Below are 22,067 nucleotides of genomic sequence, written 5' to 3'. Positions count from 1 at the left end.
GGTCTCCACTAGCTTCCAGCCCACAAGCCTTTGTGTGGGCTATTCCCCCTTGCCTAGAATGTGGTCCTTCCTTCCTCCCTTCCTCCAAGTTCCCTTCACAAATGTTGGAAACTGATTTTATATGTAATTGGGGAAAAGCAAAAAGAAAAATTACGTACCCCAAAAACCTCATGTCAGGGGCTTACTCTCTACAACACTTTCCCTGATCCCTCACTTGCTACTCTACTCTGATTGTTGCAGTAGGACAAATCAGCATCCTTTCCTGGACCTCCACTAAAATCTGAAGTGGAGAAGAGATTTGTTCTGCTCTTACTCCATCACTATCATTTTGTCACAATTTCTCTCTACATATATTATTTCCACCAATGGAACACAGGCTCTTTGAGAGAACCTAAATTAAATCATATTTCTTTTGTATGCCCCTTGTATTTATCTCCATACATGCCATTTCTCTCCGAGGGAATAGCAGCTGTTGAGGGCAAAGTCCATTTTGTCATCCTGTTGAATCCTTTGAACCCAATGCATGACACTTGCCATATTGTTGTTATTCAGTGGTCTCAGTCCTGTTCAACTCTTCCTGACCCCATTTAGGGTTTCCTTGGCAAGTATATCGAAGTGATTTGCCATTTTCTTCTCCAACTCATTTTACAGATGAAGAAACTGAAGCAAGCAGGGTTAAGTGACTTGCCCAAGGTCACAACTGGAAAGTTGTCTGAGGCCAGATTTGGATTCAGGAAGATGAGTCTTCCTGATTCCAAGTCCAATACTCTATCCACTGGACCACTTAACAGGTGCCAAATTGAATTCAAGGAATATTTGCTGAGGTCCTACTATATGCCAAGTAAAAAATAAAGCTATGCAGTCCATGCCCTCAAGGACCATTTCTGTTCTATTCAATGGAGACAATGTATTCACCAAAAAGTTAATCCAACAGCTAGACTAATTAGATAGAAAGTAATTAGGGGACATTTTCAGTCAGTAACAAGTGGAGGAATAAAGAAAGACTCCTGGCAGAAGGTGATCATTGAGTTGGCCTTAAAGGAATTCCAAGACAGAAGAATGATCTAGGCATGAAGGACAGCCTGCTCAGATAAAGAGAGATGATAATGTTCACTGAATGATTGATGGCTATGGAACCTGAATATGTGTATAGAAAGAACCCTTGCCAGATGAAGGAACCCCTGCCCCATCCTCTGTGACTTTTAACCATAGAAATCCTTTGGGTCTGGCGTTGTGCTAAGTTCTGATGGATCGAAAAGCAGCAAACATAGCCCCTGCCCATGAAAAGCCAGTGTGCTAATGGAGAAATCAACATGAAAATAATAAGGTACTAAGAAGATTTATTCTGAATACTGTCTTATCTTGAATTCCACCTCTTTGTTTGACAGAGAAGGTGGCTGAGGCACAGAGAGTCTAAGTGACTTACCTAAAGTCACACAGTAAGGGTAGGAGGTGAGATTTGACTCCAAATCCAATGTTCTCATTCATTAAGGTCATTCTGACCTTCATAAACTCCAGAATCAATCCTGTTTAGTGTTCTTGTTTCATTCTGGAGTGACTAAACGTCCCATGAAAAGGCTGGGTAGATAGTAGAGTATGACTAGAAACCACAGGCTGGGTACATTCCCAGCTCACCCACTGTCTCTGTTGCATTAAGGCAAATCGATTTCTTCTTCTGGAACTCCCCCTGCCACTAAAAACCTAAAATTCAGAAGTGATTTGCTCTCTTCATACCCCCTCCAGAATATAACAACAACAATGATAACAGTAACAATAATAACTCCGTCCAGTGCTCTTTTCATTTTGCCACCTAGCTCCATATTATGCTCAGCCCTAGGCATCACATCTTCAAAAAGATGTGGCCTCTTTTGGGAACCCCAGTGCTTAGCACATAATAGGTGATTAATGTGTACTGATTAATGGATTGATTAATTGACATACTATAGGGTGTACAGTGAAGAGCACCACAGTTAGAGGAGAGTCAATAATTATTTCATGCCATATGAAAATTGACTGAAGGGATTGGGGGTGTGTATCCTGGAGAACAGAGGTGAGGACTGTCTTCAAGGGCTGGAAGGGCTGGTCTTTGAAAGATGGATTATACTAATGGTTCATGGCAAAGAAAGGTCAAGGGAAGAAGTGAATAAGAGGCAAACTGAGGTTTAACATAAAAAGAACTCTGATGCAATTACAGTTCATCTAAATATGGAATAAGCTACCTCAAGAGGTGATGGGCTTTACCTCCATTGGAGAAATCCAACTGAAGACTGGTTGGCCACTTATCAAGGACAATGACTTTCCCATCTTCTTTTTCGTCAGGGTTATTTCTCTCTCCTCTGTAACCATATCAAAGGCTGAAGTGTTAGAGCCCAAGTGGGGTGGATGCAGAGCCCTTACTGGTGGCACTACTTTGCTTCTGTAGTCTTCTGGTTGTTAATATCAGGCAAGGGATGAAAGTGTCCATTGCACTTCAGGATGACATTCATTGTTGGCTGTCAACATGCTTCCTCTGAAAAGAGCACCCAGTGCTCCTGCTTCTGTGGCAAAACAGATCAATACTAATCTCTCTTCCACAATGACAGCCCTTCAACCCTGGGATTACACTGAATGACATGATTTCAAAGCCATATCCTTACCCCTGATTCTCTCTTAATACACACATACGTACACAAGAGCTCCTTCAACCTGTCTGAAATTCAGGCAACTAGATATCTTCTTTGGATTGCTAGGATTATGATCGTTGGCCTTTGTCCTGGAAGAGGACCAAAATGGCATCACTAGTGATGTCTTTTGATTCATGCATAAATTGGATTTAAGTGAAGACCGGCCAAGAAGGTTAGGGATTTCAGTCAGTCACACCTTTGTATGAATTATTTGCGGGAAAGTTGTGGATTCAGTGTCAGGGAAACTTACACATTTATACTGAGTGGCAATGTTGAATCTTGACTGCAATGTAGTATCTGATGTGTGATATTAGGGAAATTGTTTTACTTCTTGGGTCCTCAGTTCCCTAGTCAATAAAATGAGCCCGATGAAGCATAAGGCTCCTTCTAGATCTAAATCTGTGATCTCTACTTTTCTTAATGTATACTTGAGAAATACGGATAAAATGAGAATTTTGCTACAGTTGAGAGAAGTTTGAAGGATAGAGAGAACCTTAAAGTCTAGGGTAGAAGGGTAGGGGAGCCAATGAAAGGCTTTATACCAGAAGGTACTGTGAAACCATGGGCAGTGAGGGAATTAAGAGGAAGCAGAGGGGGAATGAAAAGGATGGGAAGAGAAATAATAAGGGAGCAAAGAGAAGGAGATACTAAAACTTTATACCTCAAGCATATAATCTGAAATATTTCTTTGCTATTATCATCCCACTCATTCTTGCTTTCTGACACTTAACCTCAAGTAATAACCAATTCCAGAATGTTGCCACTCGACAGAACTATGACAAATTTCAGACCATTTCATAACCACTCATTAGCATTTGGTCTCAGAGTTCAGAAATTTTCATATTTTTTCTTTACCAAAAATGTCCAAATAAGGACAATTTGCCCCCAATCTAATTCCTTGAGAAAAGAGACTCCCAGACAAGGTAGTGTTCACATGCTCTGTTCTCCCTGGCAGTCATTAGGCACACCCTCAAGTCTTTACACAATACAAGCAATCTTGTTAGTGATGCTGCTTGCTAGTGTAACTGGCTGAGTGGGAGGAGGGAACATTGGGCTATCCAACTATTTCTGTGCTATATTAAAGTTCCCCCTGCAGCTAGCCAGACATGGTGGCCTTTGGTCCTCCCTTCCCCCCATTTGGTGAATGCCATCCTGATAGTGTAACTCACTGCCCATCCCACTTCATTCCTTCTCCACTCACCCACTTTGTTCTTTGATTGATTCACTGGGGACAGAATGCTAGAGAGATGCTTCATGGTCACTTGAGAGCCCTGGAGCAGGAAAATCTTAAACCACTGGAGGAAAGGGGGAGGGCAGGAAGAGGCAGCCCAACATTTATTCTGGCTTCCATAGCTTCCTTTAGGTCTCTTCTAAAAGCCCATCTTCTACAGGAAGCTTCTTCCAACCTCCTCTTAATTCTAGTCTCTTTGCTCATTTAATTATTTCCCATAGCTCCTGTATGTAGCTTAACTGAACCTGTTCATTTGCCTCTTATCTCCCCCATCGCAGCCTCCTTGAGGGCAGGAGCTGTCTTGCCTCTTTTTCTATCTTGAGTGAACAGAGCCAGGCACTGCTGCTCAATAACTATTTTTTGATCATATGACTGACTCACTCAAGTGACAAGGTCCCATTAAGTAGTGACTCCATGGCCTCAATGTCCATCTTTAAATGTGCGTTGACTCCATTAGGCAATGGAACGTTTGAGTCAATATCTGCTCCCTTCAAGAGTTCACAGGACTTAGAGCCAAGAGAGACAATAATTGTCAACCTTCCTCCCTCATGTCAGAGAAGAAAATAAAAGTCTAACATGGTTAAGTGACTTGTCCATAGTCACTTAGCCCTTAGCTTTTTTTAAGTGACTTTTCCATTGTCACTTAGCCCTTAGAGCTAGAAGGGACCAGAGAAATCACAAAGTAGTTGTTGGAGACCTTTAGTGGAAGATGAGGAAGCTGAAACTCAGAGAGGTTACTTCTGTTGAACAGCTAGTCATGTTGAAAGGGAAAGTCAAACCTTGGGCTTTCTAGTCCTCCATACCATGCTTGATATCATTTGGCCTTTGGGGGGGGGGTGACATTAACTATTAAAGGAGAGGTTCTTGCTGTAAGTCCCAAGAAGAGATGGAAGAGAAAGTCTTTCCTGGAGGTGAACCAGAGTCAAGAAGGTTTCCTAGGAGGGCTAGTATCTGAGCTGGACCTTGAATGATGGTTATTGATTGATTATTGATTAATTTGAATAAATTGAGAGTGGGGAGGACACTCCACATTGTTAGTCATTAGGCACTTATTAAGTGCCTAATGTGTGCTGGGTGCTGTGCTAGGCCCTGGGGATTCAAAGAGAGGCCATGGCAGCTCATGCCCTCACCATCTAAGTGGGGAGAGGAGGGAACAACAATCTAACAATCTAACATAAACAAACTACAAAAGTGGGAAACAATGAACAGAAGGAAAACCCTCAAAGTAAGAAAGATTCAGAAAGGCTTCCTATAGAAGGCTGAGTTTTACCTAGAAGTTGAAGGAAACCAGGAAAGCCAAAAGACAGAGATGAGGAAGGAGATGGCCAGAAAAAATGCCCAGAGCTGAAATGAAGTTTCTTCTTCCTAGAGGAGCAAGGAGACCAGTGTCGCTGCATCAAAGAGTACAAAGCAGGTTGTAGTGTAAAAGGCCTGGAATGCTATTGGTGGGAGGAGAGCCTTGAACACCAAACCAATGGGTTCTATATTTGCTCCTGAGTGTGAAAGGGAGCCACTGGAGTTTGTCCAGTATTGGAAATAAACAAATACCTGGGAGTCAGAATGAACAAGGTGTGTTTGGAAGAAAATGAGGAAAACACCGTGGCTGGAGGCAAGCTTAAATCCAAAGTCTCTTAACTTGGTTGGAGGTGGGTTCTTCCAACACCGCCCCCCCCCCCCAAAGAATACAGATATATAACAGACCACTGGCAAACTTTGTAAAGGCAGAGATGGGATTCATCATTCATTTACTCTTATCAGCACACTTTAGAAATACTTCTCACCTGCCTTTGGTAGCAACCCTGTGATGGAGATGCTGCAGAGATTATGCCCATTTTACAGATAAAGAAATTGAGACTCAAAGAAATTGAACAACTTTTCCAAAAATCTCATAGATCATGATTTTTTAATAGCTCAAATTTCTGGGGTGATTTAAGGGCTCACAATATTCCACTGAGAAAGGTAAAGCAACAAGCATTAATCCCATCTTATAGACATGCCCAGGATCACATGGTTTGCTAGTAACCATGATAGGATTCAGTTAGGTTTTCGGTTGTTGGGTTTTATTTGATCCCAAGTTCTGTGTTTCTGCCTCTATGCCATCCTTTGTACTTTTGTGCATATCACCTTACTATGCTATACCTCCCCCCGGCCAAATAACGTATGTGACTATATTTGTGTTTTATTCTAGGGTCTTTCTTCCCTGAATCTAAGCCCTCGGATACTGTTTTTAAAATAGCCTTTTGGCTCGGATACTTAAACAGCTGCATCAACCCCATCATCTATCCTTGTTCCAGTCAAGAGTTTAAAAAGGCATTTCAGAATGTCCTGAGAGCCCAGTGTCTACGAAGAAAACAGTCCACAAAACATGCCATTGGCTATACCCTCAACCCACCCAGCCACGCCATAGGAGAGCACAAGGACTTGGTGCGTATCCCAGTGGGATCAGGGGAGACCTTCTATAAGATCTCCAAGTCCGAGGGGGTCTGCGAGTGGAAATTTTTCTCTTCCACATCCAGTGGGCCCACTAGGAATGCTGTAACCCATGACCAATCCACCTGCACTTCGGCCCGAGTGAGAAGCAAAAGCTTTCTGAGGGTCTGCTGCTGCGTGGGGTCCTCGGGCCCAGCCATCCAAGAGAATCGCCAACTACCCACCATTAAGATCCACACCATCTCCCTCAGTGAGAATGGGGAGGAGGTCTAATGGGCTGGAGCAGTCCCAAGGGAGAGGGAATGTTGATGGGTCATTTGTCATCCCATCTCCCACTCATCAAGTTGGATAGTTACTCATCCTGGAGTAAAGGCAATGGCCATGCATCTAGCGTGGGGTGGTTAGGAAAGAGAGATAATAGATCATCTCATAGTCTGGGGACTTAGTATGATAGTAATATTATTTCCTTGCTGGGAACACTGTTTCTCTCTGAGCCTTCCTTTTTGTCTCTGGTCATTCCACCGAAAAATATCATGGGAAACAAAATTTCCTGCACAATCCAAAAGACTATAAATATATGATTATGATTTCATCGAGAATATTTTCAGCGCACACTCTAAGTTTGGAGTTATTTCTTGATGGCGTGAGATTTTTTTTCCAGGCTGATTTTACTGGTGGCCTCAGTCACTATTTTAGTGAATAAGGACAGGAGAGGGAAAGGGAGAGGATTCAAAATGGAGTTCAATATCCCCAAGCATAATTCCCTCCCCCCTGAGGGAATGGTCTTCAACCTGGACTCTATGGATCCTTCCTGCATCTCGGTTGTGGGAAACATGAGAGCGAAGTTTACTTTTCTCCGGACTCTCGCTATGATGCCAACCCTCAGTTCCCAGAGTCTAGCATGAGATGACATTCATTGAGTTCCTTTATTGAAGAGAGGGAATTCTTTCTCTTTTTTGGTGGAGGAAATGGGGGGAAAGTGGAAAGTGCTGAAAGTGCCAATAAGATGATTGAAATCCTTTATCGATAAAGTTCAATAATTAATTCATCATATACTTTTTATTTGTCTTCTCTGTGCTGGATAATGGCATTCAAGAAAGAAAAGAGCCCCATCCCTGCTCTCAAGGTATACCTAGTCTCATAAAGGGATAGATAATGAACACAGATAATGGAGTTCCAAGGGAAAGGGTTATGAACTCAAAGGAGAGGTATAGAAAAAGTGCTATAAGAAAATTGGAGGAAGGAGAGATCACATTTAACCAAAATTGTGATTCAATTCCACAAGCATGTATTAAACACCTACTATGTTCTTGGCATTCTACTAGACTCTAGTTGAAACAAAGAAAAAAATGCAAGTTCCTGCCTTCAAGAAGTTTACCTTGAATTCAATTTCATCCAAAAAAATAAAATGTGTAGTAAATACCTATTGTCTTCAATCTGTAATATAGTTGCTAGTCTCTTGGAGGTTCAAAGATGAAAACAAGATAGTTCATGTCATCAGAAAGCATACAGTCTATTGGGCAGTCAGGATGAGGATTATTTTTCTTTTTTTTAAACTCTTACCTTCTGGTTAGAATCAATACCAAGTATCAGTTCCAAAGCAGAACAATAAGGACTAGGCAATTGAGGTTAAGTGACTTGCCCAGGATCACACAGCTAGGACATATCTGAGGCCAAATTTGAATCTGGGATCTCTCATCTATAGGCATGATTCTCTAACCACTGAGAAACTTAGCTGCCCCTTGCAATGAGAATTTTTTTCTAAGCTATGCAACCCTGAGCCTCAGTTTCCACACCTGTAATATGAAGGAAAGAATATCACATGCTTCACAGGGTTATTGTGAGTCCCAAAAGAGATCATTTGTAGAATGTAAAGTGATTTTCAAATCTTAAGGCACTATATCAAGGTCAATTATTATATTTACTTGCCTATTAACATGTCATATCCCCCAGTAGACCATAAATTCTTTAAAAGCTGGAAAGGTTTCATTTTGAGTTGTGTATCCCCAGCACCTAGGATAGTGCCTGACCGCTAAGGATAAAGTAGGGACTAAGTTCTACATTGATGATATATGGAAGTCCCAGGGAAGGAAATTCTCTATCGAAAAAGGTTAGCACCCTTGACTGCAACTTAGTTTTAGAGAGTTGCCTAGACCCCTACAAAGGTATTCGACCTGGGACACACAGGAAGTGTACATTAGAAGCAGGACTTGAATTCTGGTCTTCCTGATTGTAGCTGAATGGCAGATACATAGGGCTCCACGTGTCAGAGGCAGGACATTGACCCAGGTTTTTCTGGACTTGGGCAAGGCTCTCTTTCTCTTACAATCTCTTGGATTTGCTGACTTGAATTTCATCTTAATTATAAAACTAGTTAAATCATTTTGAGGAGCTGATGAGCAGAAACATCAATTGAATAGAAGGGAAAAGAGGGAGAAAGGAGCTCAGGAGTTCATTCTATCTCAAGGTTGCAGCTGCCAAATAACGTGACAGCTTCTTCCTCTTGGCAAGGAGCCGGAAGACCCTTCTTGGCAAATCGCCTGATACTTCAGGAACTCATTTCCAAGCAAATGGAGGGCTTCTGGTCCTTCCAGGCACATCATGACTTCAGTATCCATTACCTGCTTTACTGTCACATAATGCACCAGACTCAGAGCATCCAATACACCTGCGGGATGTGGCCAGGAGCCAACTCCAAGCCAAATGTGCTTTTTCTGGCCAGATCAGTGATGTCAAGGCTTAGCAGATGGCTTCTGGACCATTTCCATGGTACCTTTAATTTCTTTTGTCTAACATCTTTCCTTTAACATTATCAAAGTGTTTAGCAAGCTGAGACATGACTAGGAATTTTGTTCCCTGGAGAAATTTGGCATGAAATGATTGTATTGGATGTGGTGGAGAAAGTACTCATCTGGGATGCCATCTTACAACTTCCCATCTTAACATTTACCATCTTAACTAATTACTCTGGTAACAGGATGCTAAGCTCAATGGTTTCAGTGGTCTTGAAGCACTGCAAGTGCTGTCAACATTTTCAAAATCAAATGTGACAAACATTTGGTCCTGCTACACTCCCAAGTGCAGCACTAACCAGATATAATTAAAATGGAATCGGAGAATCCTTAACCAAATAAAGTACAATAGGACAGAGATAATGTTAATATGGGGTTTTCTAAGTCAATATGCAGCCCACAGGGCTTGTCTATGGTTTAGTGGCCACATTTCTATTTCTGTTTGATACCACTGCTCAAAATTTTGATGCCCTGGTACTCAATCCTGATCACCTCACCCCAGTTAAAACACAAAGTTTATGTAACCCTCAGAACAAAGGCAAACTGCAGTTATCTTTTCCCTTCCTGCAACCCTGGTAATGATAACTGTAGTTTAAGGATCTTTATCTCCCACGATGCAATGAAGAATGTCTAATAGGGATCTCTTAAGAGTTTTTGTGAGGAGCATCTAGGTGGCTCACTGGATAGAGAGTCAAATCCATAGACAGAAGTCCTGGGTTCAAATCGGGCCTCAGACACTTTCTAGCTGGGTGACCCTGGGCAAGTTACTTAACCTCCATTGCCTAGCCCTTACAGCTCTTCTGCCTTGGAACCAATTTTTAGTACTGCTTCTAAGATGTAAGCAAGAATTTTTTTTAAAAGGAGTGGAGAGTGTTGTGGATATTTTTTGAACAATTGGGAAGGGTTGGGGCATGTTGACCCATCTCCTTTACTGAAAGTGTTCACTACTTTCTCCAATGAGAGTTTTTCCTACATATGTCCTCTCTCCTTTTGGTGAAATGGACATTCTACCTTGCCCTCAGACCAAGTTTGTATCATGATGGGACACCATAAATCACAGTTTTCCTTACAGGCAAATCCCTTCCTTTCTCTAGATTTCAGACTCTCCAGAGGGTCTCTGATGTTCCTTTGAGCTCCATATCTTTAACTCAATGATGCTTTGGTTCAATATCTTTCACTAAGTCTATAGTGATTACACTAAAGGATGGGAATCTTGCTGAATAGAAAAAATTTAGGGGTCAAAACTTGGAAGGTTCAGAATTATACAAAAGGAGTAAATAAACTGAATTTGTAACAGAAGATATCTTCAAAGTCCAACTGTCCCACTTATGATTTGTGTGAACCTGGACAAGTAGCTTAACCACTCCTTGCCTCAGTTTCCCCATTTGTAAAATGATGAGATTGAGCTCAGCCTCTAAAAATCCCTCGAACTTTTCTTTCATCATTCACTTAATCTGAGAAAGTCCTAAAGATTTCATCTGAATTGGAAGAGACTGCTTTCACCTAAATTGAAATATCTAGAAAAGACTCTCCTCTCTCTCCATCTCACTAACATGTAAAAGAATATCAGTCTCTTGGGAATAATAGTAGAATCTGGTCCCCTTGAATGAAATGATGGCTTTTGAGAGAAAATCTCTAAGGAACTTGAAGACAAGTCTCTCTAGCCCCAAACCCTTGAGAATTATAGCCAATATTTTGTATCATGCTTTAAAGTTTGCAAAGCATTTTGCAGGTTATCTCATTCAATCCTCCCAACAGTTATGCACATTTTGCAGATTAGAAAACTGAGGTTGAGAAAGATTATCTTGTCTAGTGTCTGGAGTAGGATTTGAATACAAGTCATGCTATTTTTAAATCTTCCTATATCATCTTTTAAAAAATGGTGGAGGCTTAACCTTAATGTCCTTAATTTTTCACTTCTAGAGAAATTAACTAACCATAATATTAACCAGTCATCTGATATTGGCCATGATGACTATTTTTAATGTCAAATATCCCTAAATATCTCAATCCTTCTCACCCCCCAATTCTCTTTCTCTAGAACCAAAGAATTAAATTCTGACATTTCCCTATTTTCCATAGCATTAAATTGATCATAAGATTATATGCAATTGTCAATTTAAAATTTTGACACTAATTACCCAAGTGTAGTATATTGGACTGGTAGAAAAAAGAGATTGGCAAACTCAATTCTGGGTTGCTTTTTAACCAATCAGCAAACCAATCCCTGCAACTCAGAGCATGCCATACTGTCTGAAATCATTACATATTGGCACCAAGCCTTAGTGTTTGCTGTTTTAAGCAAATGACCGTCATAGTTAGACCCTATTCTTGTCTCATGTTTACTGCATCTATTTTTAGTTTGGAGAATTTGCCCAGAATGATTGGGATTGGAAAAGCTTCTTGAATGTATTCAAGTAGGAGCTTTGGAAGTGGCTATATGGTCCTAGAAGCCATCACAACTAATGGTAAAGCCAAAATCAAAAGACTAGGGATCATTTGGGCATGCAAAATGTTTGTCTCATATTTGACAAAACTCGATCTTCCTCTGGTGACTTCACTGGCTGAAAGAGGTGTGAAGAGCCCTGGGAAGTGGACATTTGACTTGCTGTCAACACTTGAGCTTCCATCAGAATTGTTTGTTCATTTTCTTATATCTAGGTATCCTCTGACTTAAATATTATACTTGATTTATGAATTAAACCACCAAAACCATGCTTTTGAATGGGCCAAATCTCAGAAGATTTCAAAAAAATCCCTGTTATGATTTTTTCAGGGTCCTAAAATTATCCCCAAATATGCTTTTATTTGTGTTCTCAGAATTCATTTCTAAACAGCTTTGGTACCCACAGCACCAAATTTCTATTCTGTAAGATTAGAGTTCGGAAGAGTTAGGTGAGTTAAAAAAAGGATTTCAAGATTTCCTCTCCTTGATCTCATTCCATGTTTCAGAGAATTAATGAACTGAGATAAGATTGTCTGGTATAATAAATTTGGTTCTATTCAATTCCACAAGTATTTACTGAGTAACTGCTATATGAGCTAGGCACTGTACTAGGCCCTGAGGATGCAAGGATGAACCAAACAGTTGCTTACCCTCAAGGATCTTAGACTATTGGGAGAAGGCAGAAGGATCCCTGGAGATTAGGATCTTTAAATAAAATAGTTGGAAATGGTAACAAATCATTTTACCCAATTAGAAGGGGGAGTTGGCTTTTTCTGTTTGGCCCAAGAGAGTAAAACTAGAGCAAGGGATGGGAGATGAAGATAAATGGGTTTAGACTTGAAAAAAACATCCTCAGTATTCAAGTTCTTCAAAAATGGAATGGACAACCTTGGAGGTATTGAGATTTTCTCAGTTGGATGACACTACTCAGCCATCTCATCAAGAAATTCTTGCTCTGGTAGATATTAAACCAGATGACCTCTGAGGTCCTTTCTAATTCTGAGATTCTATTTTTCAATTCATACTTGCTTCTCCTAACTTCCTTTCCAAGATGATGGTGAATTGGTTGAAATCATTTCAGTTATGAGTACTAAGCACCAGTACTCTCCCCCTCTATCAAGATTAACATCCTATAGCTATTTTGACTCACTGATCTTGGGAGAATGGGGTCTCCAAGCACAGGAATATTTCGCCAACTATTTGTCAGTGATTTATTTATTCCTCATTGTTCGAACCACAGTAGCTCTTCATCATAATCCTTTAGACACTTTTCCATAGCTTTTGAGATTGGATCTGCTCATATTCCTTCCTCTTGTGAAAATGATGCTCTCTTTCCCACATGAAGACTGTCCTTAATTAGGTGAGGCACTGTATGTGTCATTGAAGGGAGTCCCAACTACAGCTAGGATAATATGCTGTGATAAGCAAAATGCACCCTTGGAAGTCCCAGTAGGGCAACTAAGGAGAAGGTGCTCAAGGAGACCTTGGTGCTCACTTACTGTAATCTCTTTTCATACCACTAGGATTTTTAACTCTGAAAACACCTTCAAACAGCTCCAGCCAGAGCCATTGGTGACACTCTATGCATCTGTTCCTTGCCCACAAACCTGGTCATGGAGCAAGGCTGATCTCAGCCTGTTTTGACTCCCACCATCTTCATAAACAATGCTGGCCATGAGCCCTATGGCCCTCCAGAGCCTCTGCAAGATTGGTGAGTGGAGATCACAATTTGCATTTTTGCTGATGGGGGTGGCAAGAGCCAATGACCACAAAGGGACCTGGTAACTAAGTTAAGCTTCCTACAGAGAACACTCAAGCTGTCTACAAGTGCTCAGCTCACCTCTTTCCTCTTCATGCTCCCAGGAGCCCAAACTGGTAAGGGATGGCCATCATACAAAATCCTTGTCCGTACTAAGCAGGGAAGTTGCCATATAATATTTTTTACCACTGAAGCATGAATACTCCATTTCAAATTGAGCCTTAGGTAAAACAGCCAGCAAAGATGGCTTTTGTTTTCCCACATCCACCTCCATCTACCAGCCCTTGTTCAAGGTAGAATGACTTAGTTATATTTCCTCTGCCTCTTATTCAAGACTGGTGATAAGGCAAATGGAAAAAAAAAATTCTCTCATTATGATATCAGTCATTGTTGTGCCTCTTTCCCTGCTCATCTTACATAGTGTTGTGTATCAATAAGTAGTGGGAATCATCACTAGGATAGACAAAGAGTGAGGCAAATCTAACATTGATACACGAGAAAAAAGTGTAGCACTAAGTGCAGATCATATCTGGAAAATGAAAGGATAATAGGTTCATAAATTTAGAGCCAAGTGGTCATCTAGGCTAACCTCATCATTTACAGTCAAGGAAGTTGAGGCCCTCACAAGCTAAGGGAATTAACTGCCCATGTCATACATGTAGTACAAGACAGAATCAGGATTTGAACCTAGACACCATGGAACAGAGGAAAGAGCTGGCTTTGAAGAGGGAGCACCTAGATTCCAACCTCAGCTCTGCCACTTACTATATAAGTGGCTTTGGCAAATCCCTTCAGGTCTCTAAACCTCAGTTTACTCAACTGTAAGATAAGGTCCTTGTATCAGAGGACCACTAAGCTAGAGTCTAGCTCTAAATCTATGAATCTATTATCCTAAGGTGCTGAAATATTCATGAGCCATTAAAATTATATGTCAATTACAACAGAACAGTACAGTACAGTACAATAACGTCCAGTACAATGAAGCAACTAGGGAAATTGTGGTCTGTGAAAGAAGAAAAGAAGAAATCCTTGATGTGATGGAATCATTATTTTAAGACTTTAGCTCTTATTTTATGTGTTTCCCTATTACATAGGATTGCAGATCTAAGGCTGTAAGGGACTTCAAAGATAAACCATCTAGTTCATTTTCTTCCTTTTATGAGGGAAGAAACTAAGGCATTGAGTGGCTTGAACAAAATATCCATAGTTGAAAGGCAATGGGAACATAAATTCACAGAAACATGGCTTTTCAGAGCTTAGAAAAACCTCAGAGTTTGGTATAATGTAGCCTCCTCATTTTAGAGAACTCAGGCCAAGAGAAGGTCAGACCCTAGCTCTCTGATTAGTGACTGGACCAGAAGGTTGAAGGGTCCTGTTTGTAAGTCATTCTCCTTATTTCCTTGACTATAAAAACTCATTTGCTCTACAGAAATTCCCAGTTTCCTCCTCCATTCCCAGTATTACTGCATGCCAGAATGGCCTATCAACCTTATGCCTCATACTTTGATTTCATGGAATCACCTCCTGCCCTGCTTTGTCCTGCTTTTTCTTTTTCTCTATTTACTTCTCCTTATCTTCCTTCAAAAGAGCTAATTTCCCAACCATGTTAGCACAATCACCATCATAACCATTCTTTTATTCAATAAGCTTTAAGTCAACTATACTTGGTTGTGTTGTGTGTTGACAACACAACAAACTTTGTGATAAACACTGAGGATGAAAAAGGGAAAAAAAACTGAAACATAATAGTATAAAAGTTGTCTTCCACATTAGAATGTGACCTTGAGCATGAGGACCTTCCTGTTTTTCCCTTTCTTTATCAGTGCCTAGCCCATTGTAAGTGCTTAATAAATGCTTGAAACATTCCCTCCAGGGTAAATATAGGGAGCTCTGAATAGAGAACCAGGCCAGGAGATGGGAGGTACTGGATTCAAATCTGAATTCCTAGTTGTGTCACCCTGGGAAAGTCACTTAACCCTAATTGCCTGACAGTAAGAACTACTCTTCTGCCTTGGAACTTTTACTTAGTTCTAACTCTAAAACAGAAGGTAAGAGTTTAAAAGAAAAGAAAAGAAACATTTCCTCCCCTCAGTATACTTACATTGTACTGGGACATGGAAGTGATGACGTAATATCTCTACAGATAAGGAAATATAAAGCATTCGAGGAAGATGAGAACATAGAGGTTTTGTTCTGGGAAGGCTTCAATGACACCCAAAATGAGCCTAGAAGAGAGCTATTGTTTCTAAGAGGCAAAAATGGAGAGGGGGATATCTTCCAGTCATGGGAAATCCACAGAGACAAGATGGGGAATGCCCAGTTTGAGGAACAACTAATGGTCCAGTCATGAAGGGGAGGAGTGGAAAATAAGTCTGTAAGTATAGGATGAAGCCAGCTTATAGTAGGTTTGGAATGGCAGGTTAAGGAATTCATGTTCTATGCCACAAGCAAAGAAGCCCTCTAGAAGGCATTTGGATTAGAGAATGAGGAGATCAAACATATACAATTGGGAAATTATTTTAGATATCATGGAAAGGATGAGGGGATAGAGACACTATGGAAAGAGATCAGTTACTAGTCCAGGAAAGAGGCAATGAGGGCTCTATTAGAGTAGTAGCATCAGGAGTAGAGAGGAATTGGATAAGATACTACAGAAGCAGGACTTTGTGACTGAGCAGAGGCAGGGGAGCAGCAGTGGTGACAGTTTAGAAAGAACCAAAACGTTGATTTCATCTAAGTCCCAGAATCGTTGAATCTCTAAGTCAGTGGCCACCAAGTCCAGTCCATTCTTACAAAGTAAAGCCCTCAAGAATATACCTAGCAAATAATCATCCAACGTTTGTTCTAAAACTTTCAGGGAGGGAGAACATACCACACACACACACACACACACACACACACACACACGCCAAAGTCACTTTTAGAAATCTCTGATTTTCCTGCTATCAAGCTAAATTCTTCCTCTTTGTAGCTTCTCTTCACTACTCCTATTTCTACCCTCTGGGTCCAAGCTGAAAAGTCTAATCCTTCTGAAACATGGCAGTTCTTTACATACTTGAAGCTACATGTTGAGTCTTCCTTCTCTTCTTCAGTCTAAATATCTCCAGTTCCTTCCACTGACTCTCATAAGGCTGTCTCTAGACCTTCACCCTCCAAGTTTCCTTTCTTTGGATGCTCTCTAGCTAGTCAAAGTCAAATCCACATGAGCTAAGAGAGGACAGTCTTAGTGGCTACATGTGTCAAGATCTCATTTCTAAACTCATATTTCCCCATCTGCTTCTAGATCATGGGACCATAGGGCTATCCATTTAGAAATAATGGGACCATAGAGGCTAGCAAGTGCAATTCTTTTGTTTTACAGATGATAAAACTGAGGCACAGAAGGTGATATGACTTGCTCAGAGCCACAAACATAATACATATCTGAGATGGGACTTTTAGAACCATAAATTTAGAAATGGAAATCCATTTACAACTTCAAGTCCAAGCCCCTCTTTTTTTTTAAACCCTTACCTTCCGTCTTGTAGTCAATACTGTGTATTGGCTCCAAGGCAGAAGAGTGGTAAGGGCTAGGCAATGGGGGTCAAGTGACTTGCCCAGGGTCACACAGCTGGGAAGTATCTGAGGCCAGATTTGAACCTAGGACCTCCCGTTTCTAGGGCTAGCTCTCAATCCACTGAGCTACCCAGCTGCCCCCCAAGTCCCTCTTTTTATATGTGAGGAATATAAGGCATAGAGAGAATGATTCATCCAGGATCACATAACCAGTTAGTGTCTGAGGTAAAATTTGAATTCAGGACTCTAGGTCCAGCATTCTATCCACTATACCACTTAGTTCTAGAATTTATACAAGCCACAGTATGACATGGGAATGGCTACCCTTCAAGATTTAGCCCATCATGGTCACATTCTGTTACATTTCTAGGCTATCTTGGCCTTCTTACCCCAACCCTTTTCCATATAGACTGATGCTAACTTTGGATCTTGAACTTGGTTGAATCCCAGAGCAAATTTTAAATATAGAGTTTGTGTTCTGATTCAGCCTTATTTGAGCAACTCTATCCATCTCAATCGTCTTCTAGGTTTCTAGGAAGAAGATTGATGGCTTTTTTCAGGATTTGGGGGGCATGTTTGGTCCAAGTGGAAAGTAAGAATATGCAATTCTTTATTTGATTACAGAAGTCAGAGAATAGAATTGGGAGTCTGAGGACTTAGGGGAAGGTCTTTTCCCCCTCTCTGAGCCTTTTCTTCATATATAAAATAAGGAGATTGAACTATATGATATAAAAAGTCCCTCCAAGTCTAAATCTGTGATGTGTAATACATGACTAATGTTAATGCTACAGAAGCTTCATGAAATATGTGTACTCCATCAGAATGTAAGCTCCTCATGAGTCAGAATTGTTTCATTCTTTGTATTTATATCCTCCATAGTACAGTGCCTAGCACATGATAGGTATTTAATAAGTAAATGTTCATAAATTGATTGATTTTGTACCAAGGTGAATACAGATTTACTTTACCTTACAAAAAGCCAGTATACCCAGATTTGAACTTGCAAACACAGATCACTGAAAGCCCTGCACAATTTCCCAAATGTGATCTACATTGATCTCCTCTACTTCTGCAGTGGGCTCACATCATTATCCACCTAAAATGACTAGCCTACATAGAGTCACTAATAGACTGATTCAATGGGATGTCCATCCAACTGGATTTGGCCAAAACGTACTTTTCATCCACTTTACTTTTTGAATGTGGATGACTGGGCTCAATCATCTATGTCAGATGAGTATGAATTGTATACTTCATGAAAGGATTCTTCAGTTTCTAAAAGGATGAAAATTTTCTCCCTTTAGATTCCTTGTAGTTTCCCCCATGGGTAAACAAAGGTATAATTTGGTACCTAATGGCCAATTAGAGCATAAAGTATACATTTTAAAAGGTATTTGATTTCCCCAAACTCACAGAAAAAGTGAAGAAGAATCTTACATTTACAGAGCTATTTTTTAATTTTTACTACACCTCTAATTTCAATCGGACCCTGTAAGGAAGCTCACTCTGTCTTTTATAAGACAGCCCTGCTGCCACTACAGTTCCATTTTCTGGAATACTCTGAGGTTATGAATAGGCATAGCTATTCAAGAAAATACCTGTTAAATAAAATCAGGAAGATATTTCGATCTGGAAGAGATGGCATTGGTCATCCTGGTCAGTTCCCTCATTTTATATCTGAGGAACTGAAGCTCAGAGAGGTCAAATAACTTGCACAAGGTTACATAGCTGTCACCCCAAAACAAAGGCAAGACACTTCCTCTGTTATGGGTGGAAATACAGAAATCTCATTTGGTGTTGAAATCTCAAGCCTGTCTCAAAAGTCTATCTCCATGAAATTGGGTTCATTCATCTGTCAATTTTGAGCAATTCTGATATTATCATTCCAGCAAAACGAATTTATTTGCTATTATTAATATACAAAATCTTATTTCTTTCTTCTGTCATTGCATAAGCCAGTTTCCCATTCCTGGCTTGCCCTTCCTCTTCACTCATGTGAGCTAATAGCTCACAGAATGACATATTGAATAGAACCTCCTCCACAAGGCTTTTTCCAACCTCCTCCATTGTGCTCATTTTGGTTTATATTGAATTGACTTGATTTTTTTTTGTCTTCCCTCAATGGGATATAAGCTCCTTGAGGGCAGGTCCTATTTCATTTTTGTCTTTGTCACCTCCAGAGACTGACATAGCATCTGATTCATGGTAAATGCTTAATTGAATTACTTATTGAATTTAACTGAATCTAAACTCTGCACAGATTTCCTCACCCAATAGGTGTACAATAAATGCTGGTTAAGTGCCATTAAAATGGATTGAATTGGCACATCAATAGATGCAATGTGGTAAGGTAAAAAGAGTGGTTTCTTGGCTTGGCTGATCACTAGCTCTGTGACCTTAGGCAAGTCATTTAACCTTGTTTTGCTCAACTCTAAAATGAGGGGATTGAATTAGATGTCATATTTGGGCCTTTCCAGCTCTGAGTCTCTGCAAAGCAGAACTTAAAAGGAAACTGCTTTGGGTCCCATCCCATGTCCATTGTCCTGATCTGACTTTTGGCCCATGTCTAGATGAATGAGTTAATTGGTGCTTGCAAAAACAAACATACAAAAGCCAAGAACAGGTTTCAGGATCTAATTGTTCACATTCTTGGAGACCCAACACAGTCCAACAGTCTCTCTCTGTTGTGTTCTCATGGTTACACAACTTTCCTTCCCACCACCGAGATTCTAACTTTCTAACTGCCTTCCTCCTCAATATCCCTCTACCACAAACATCCCCAAAGAAAGAAAGAACAAAATTCACAGCTACAGGAAATGTAACTGCAGAAATACCGATACCTGCCAAGGGAAACTGTCACGACAAATGGTTGCCTCTCAGCCCCAGGACTTGGCCCAGTAAACTAGCTTCAGACCATCATCTATCATCAGCTCTTCCCTAAGAACTTGCTTCTCCCCCTTCTTTTCCCCTTTACTGAGGCTGATCCTTTAAAGGGCTGATAGATGGCAAACTGGGGCCCTTTTAGTTTGTGCCCCTGGAAATCTTGGACTTTGGAAGCTTTCCTTCTTCAGTGGTCTTCAGGCAGGAAAAAACCTAATTCCTTTTTTTCCCCTGATGCCATCATGTAAATAAACAAAACCTTCACTGTGTGTGAGGAGGCTAATCCATAGCCGTAAGCAAGAGCTTTGTGAAGCATTAACAAACCAGTGTTGTACTCCCTTATGTGCAGTGTTATTTTTAAAACAACAATAACTGAGGGAGGCTTTCCAAGAGAAAGAAATGGTGTGGGGTATTTTAAAAATATTTTTAAATGCTGACTAGAGATAATAATTAAATCTCTGCACTTCTCAAGAAGTGCTTAAACTTTGGCACTAAACGCCAAACTCTGTTCAACTTTGTCAGGGGGGGTTAACCCAGCTGAGAAGTATGGCTCATGGAGTGTGTAGAACAGTCACCAGACTTGAGTGCTGCCTCAGAAACAATCCTAAGATTTTACTAGCAACTGGTGGGATTTTACTTACTCCTCTTAATATAATGTATGGGCCTCCCCAAGTCAAGGTTCATTACATCCCTGTGTAATTCAAGCTCTGATTTCATAGCATGCCACAGTCTTCCTTGAAGCATGAGTCTGAGCACGTTTCCCAGCTGGCTGCCTTTCTTCTGCTTGCCTTCTAATAAAAGTTACCCAGGATACAAGCTCCATGTAGTAACCAGAACAGATCGGTGCTGGGTGGGGCTGCCCATCAGATCAAGTGGGTTCCAATATAACCCTTAACATGGATGAGCTAAATGAGCCCCTCCACCGCCATCATCCCCGTTCCCTGTACAATTTCCACCAATGTACCAGTCATCTGTGATTCAACCTGACCCTCTTCGAGCTTTGGGTATTCAATCATGGTATCTTGAGTGGATGGTACCTTTTTCTCTTTTCATTTTGTGAAATATATATATATATGTATCTATCTATCTTCCCTAACTATCGTGGAGATGTGGATTATGTTGTATATGCTATCACAGCCTGAATGCTCATGTGCCCAACAGGTCTGTTCATGAATTTGACTTGCATCCTCCTGTGCAAAAATGTCTGTATACTTGAATCAGCTGCAGTATTTTGCATTGACGCCCAAACTGAAAATGGCTTCTAAGACATTCTACTCTTGCAGAATGGACTCAGTATCATTGAACTCTGTTGTTTAAATATTTCTGAATTTTCCAGACACCATGTTTATAAATCCATTTCTTTCTGATATAATACATTAAAAAATCATGCTGGTCATTTTTTCTTGAATTAAATGAGTGTACATATTAATTGATGAGCAGAAAAATAAATTATTGGGGGGAAAATGTACTTTGTGGACCATGCAATTCATTCATGTTTGAAGGGAGTTGTTCTATTTGTTTCAATGATGTAGTTCAAATTACAAGTATTTACACTCCTGCAAATTCATGCAACCTATTTATGTCTTGTTCAATATTGAAATGTGTCCTCTAATAAAATATTTTAAATGTATTTCTTTAAATACTTTAATTCCTGAGTTAATTATATTGTGGTTGTGGAAGCTTAATCTAATCTACAGCACTTATTAGATGCCTACTACATGCCAGCCACTGTGCTAGATGCTGGCAATAAAAAGACATAAACAAAACAATCCGTACTCTCAAGAAGCTCATGTTCTTCTGATTATGTTCAAAAACAGAATGTTTCACCAGAGTGGAAAATGAAGGAGGCAGTCAGTCAGCAAGCTTTTGTTAAGCACCTACTGTGTGCCAGGTCATGGCTAGATAGGTAGAGGTCTGAGAAGAATGTCAAAGAACCAACTGATAAAAAGGCCAGTGGGGTCAAAGGCAGTCAGGGAAATTATGTAGTCAGAGACCACAAATGAAGATAAAGAAATTTTATACCTTTTTCTGCATGATCAATTCTCCTGGAAGTCTGGTTAAACCTATAATCTCCTCACTAGAATTTTGTTTAATTTGTAGTTGAAATAAATGCTAAATTTCCAGAAGAGATTAGTGAAAATATAGATTTTTTCCCAATCCAAGTACACAGAATTCCTGAAATCTGCCCAAGGATGATTGGGTGCATAACAACTTAAGAGTCCATGGGCTGTCTACTCCGTAGCATCTAGTGGTGAGGGTAGCCACAGACTGAGGTAATACCAGGACCATGGATAGCACCAAAGAAGGACAT

General features: G+C 40.3%; 1 protein-coding gene across 2 annotated transcripts in view; it reads left to right on the top strand.

Moving 5' to 3' along the window:
* Positions 1 to 21,386, top strand: part of ADRA1A (adrenoceptor alpha 1A) — a 136,231-nt gene extending 114,845 nt beyond the window's left edge. The window contains exons 3-4 of one of the 2 annotated variants that reach the window (XM_001371208.3): positions 6,083 to 6,318; positions 13,086 to 21,386. In XM_001371208.3, coding sequence (XP_001371245.2) covers positions 6,083 to 6,318; positions 13,086 to 13,094 — 245 coding nt within the window. In that variant the 3' untranslated portion in view covers positions 13,095 to 21,386. Of the gene's footprint in view, positions 1 to 6,082 lie in introns of both variants that reach the window. The other variant, XM_007477809.2, reaches the window with a different exon arrangement.
* The last annotated feature ends 681 nt before the right edge of the window (positions 21,387 to 22,067 follow it).

Source organism: Monodelphis domestica, chromosome 1, assembly GCF_027887165.1.
Source record: "Monodelphis domestica isolate mMonDom1 chromosome 1, mMonDom1.pri, whole genome shotgun sequence".
In the NCBI taxonomy this organism is placed as follows: Eukaryota; Metazoa; Chordata; class Mammalia; order Didelphimorphia; family Didelphidae; genus Monodelphis; species Monodelphis domestica.
Note: the sequence above shows the minus strand (reverse complement) of the source record. Positions and strands in the feature narration are given on the sequence as shown.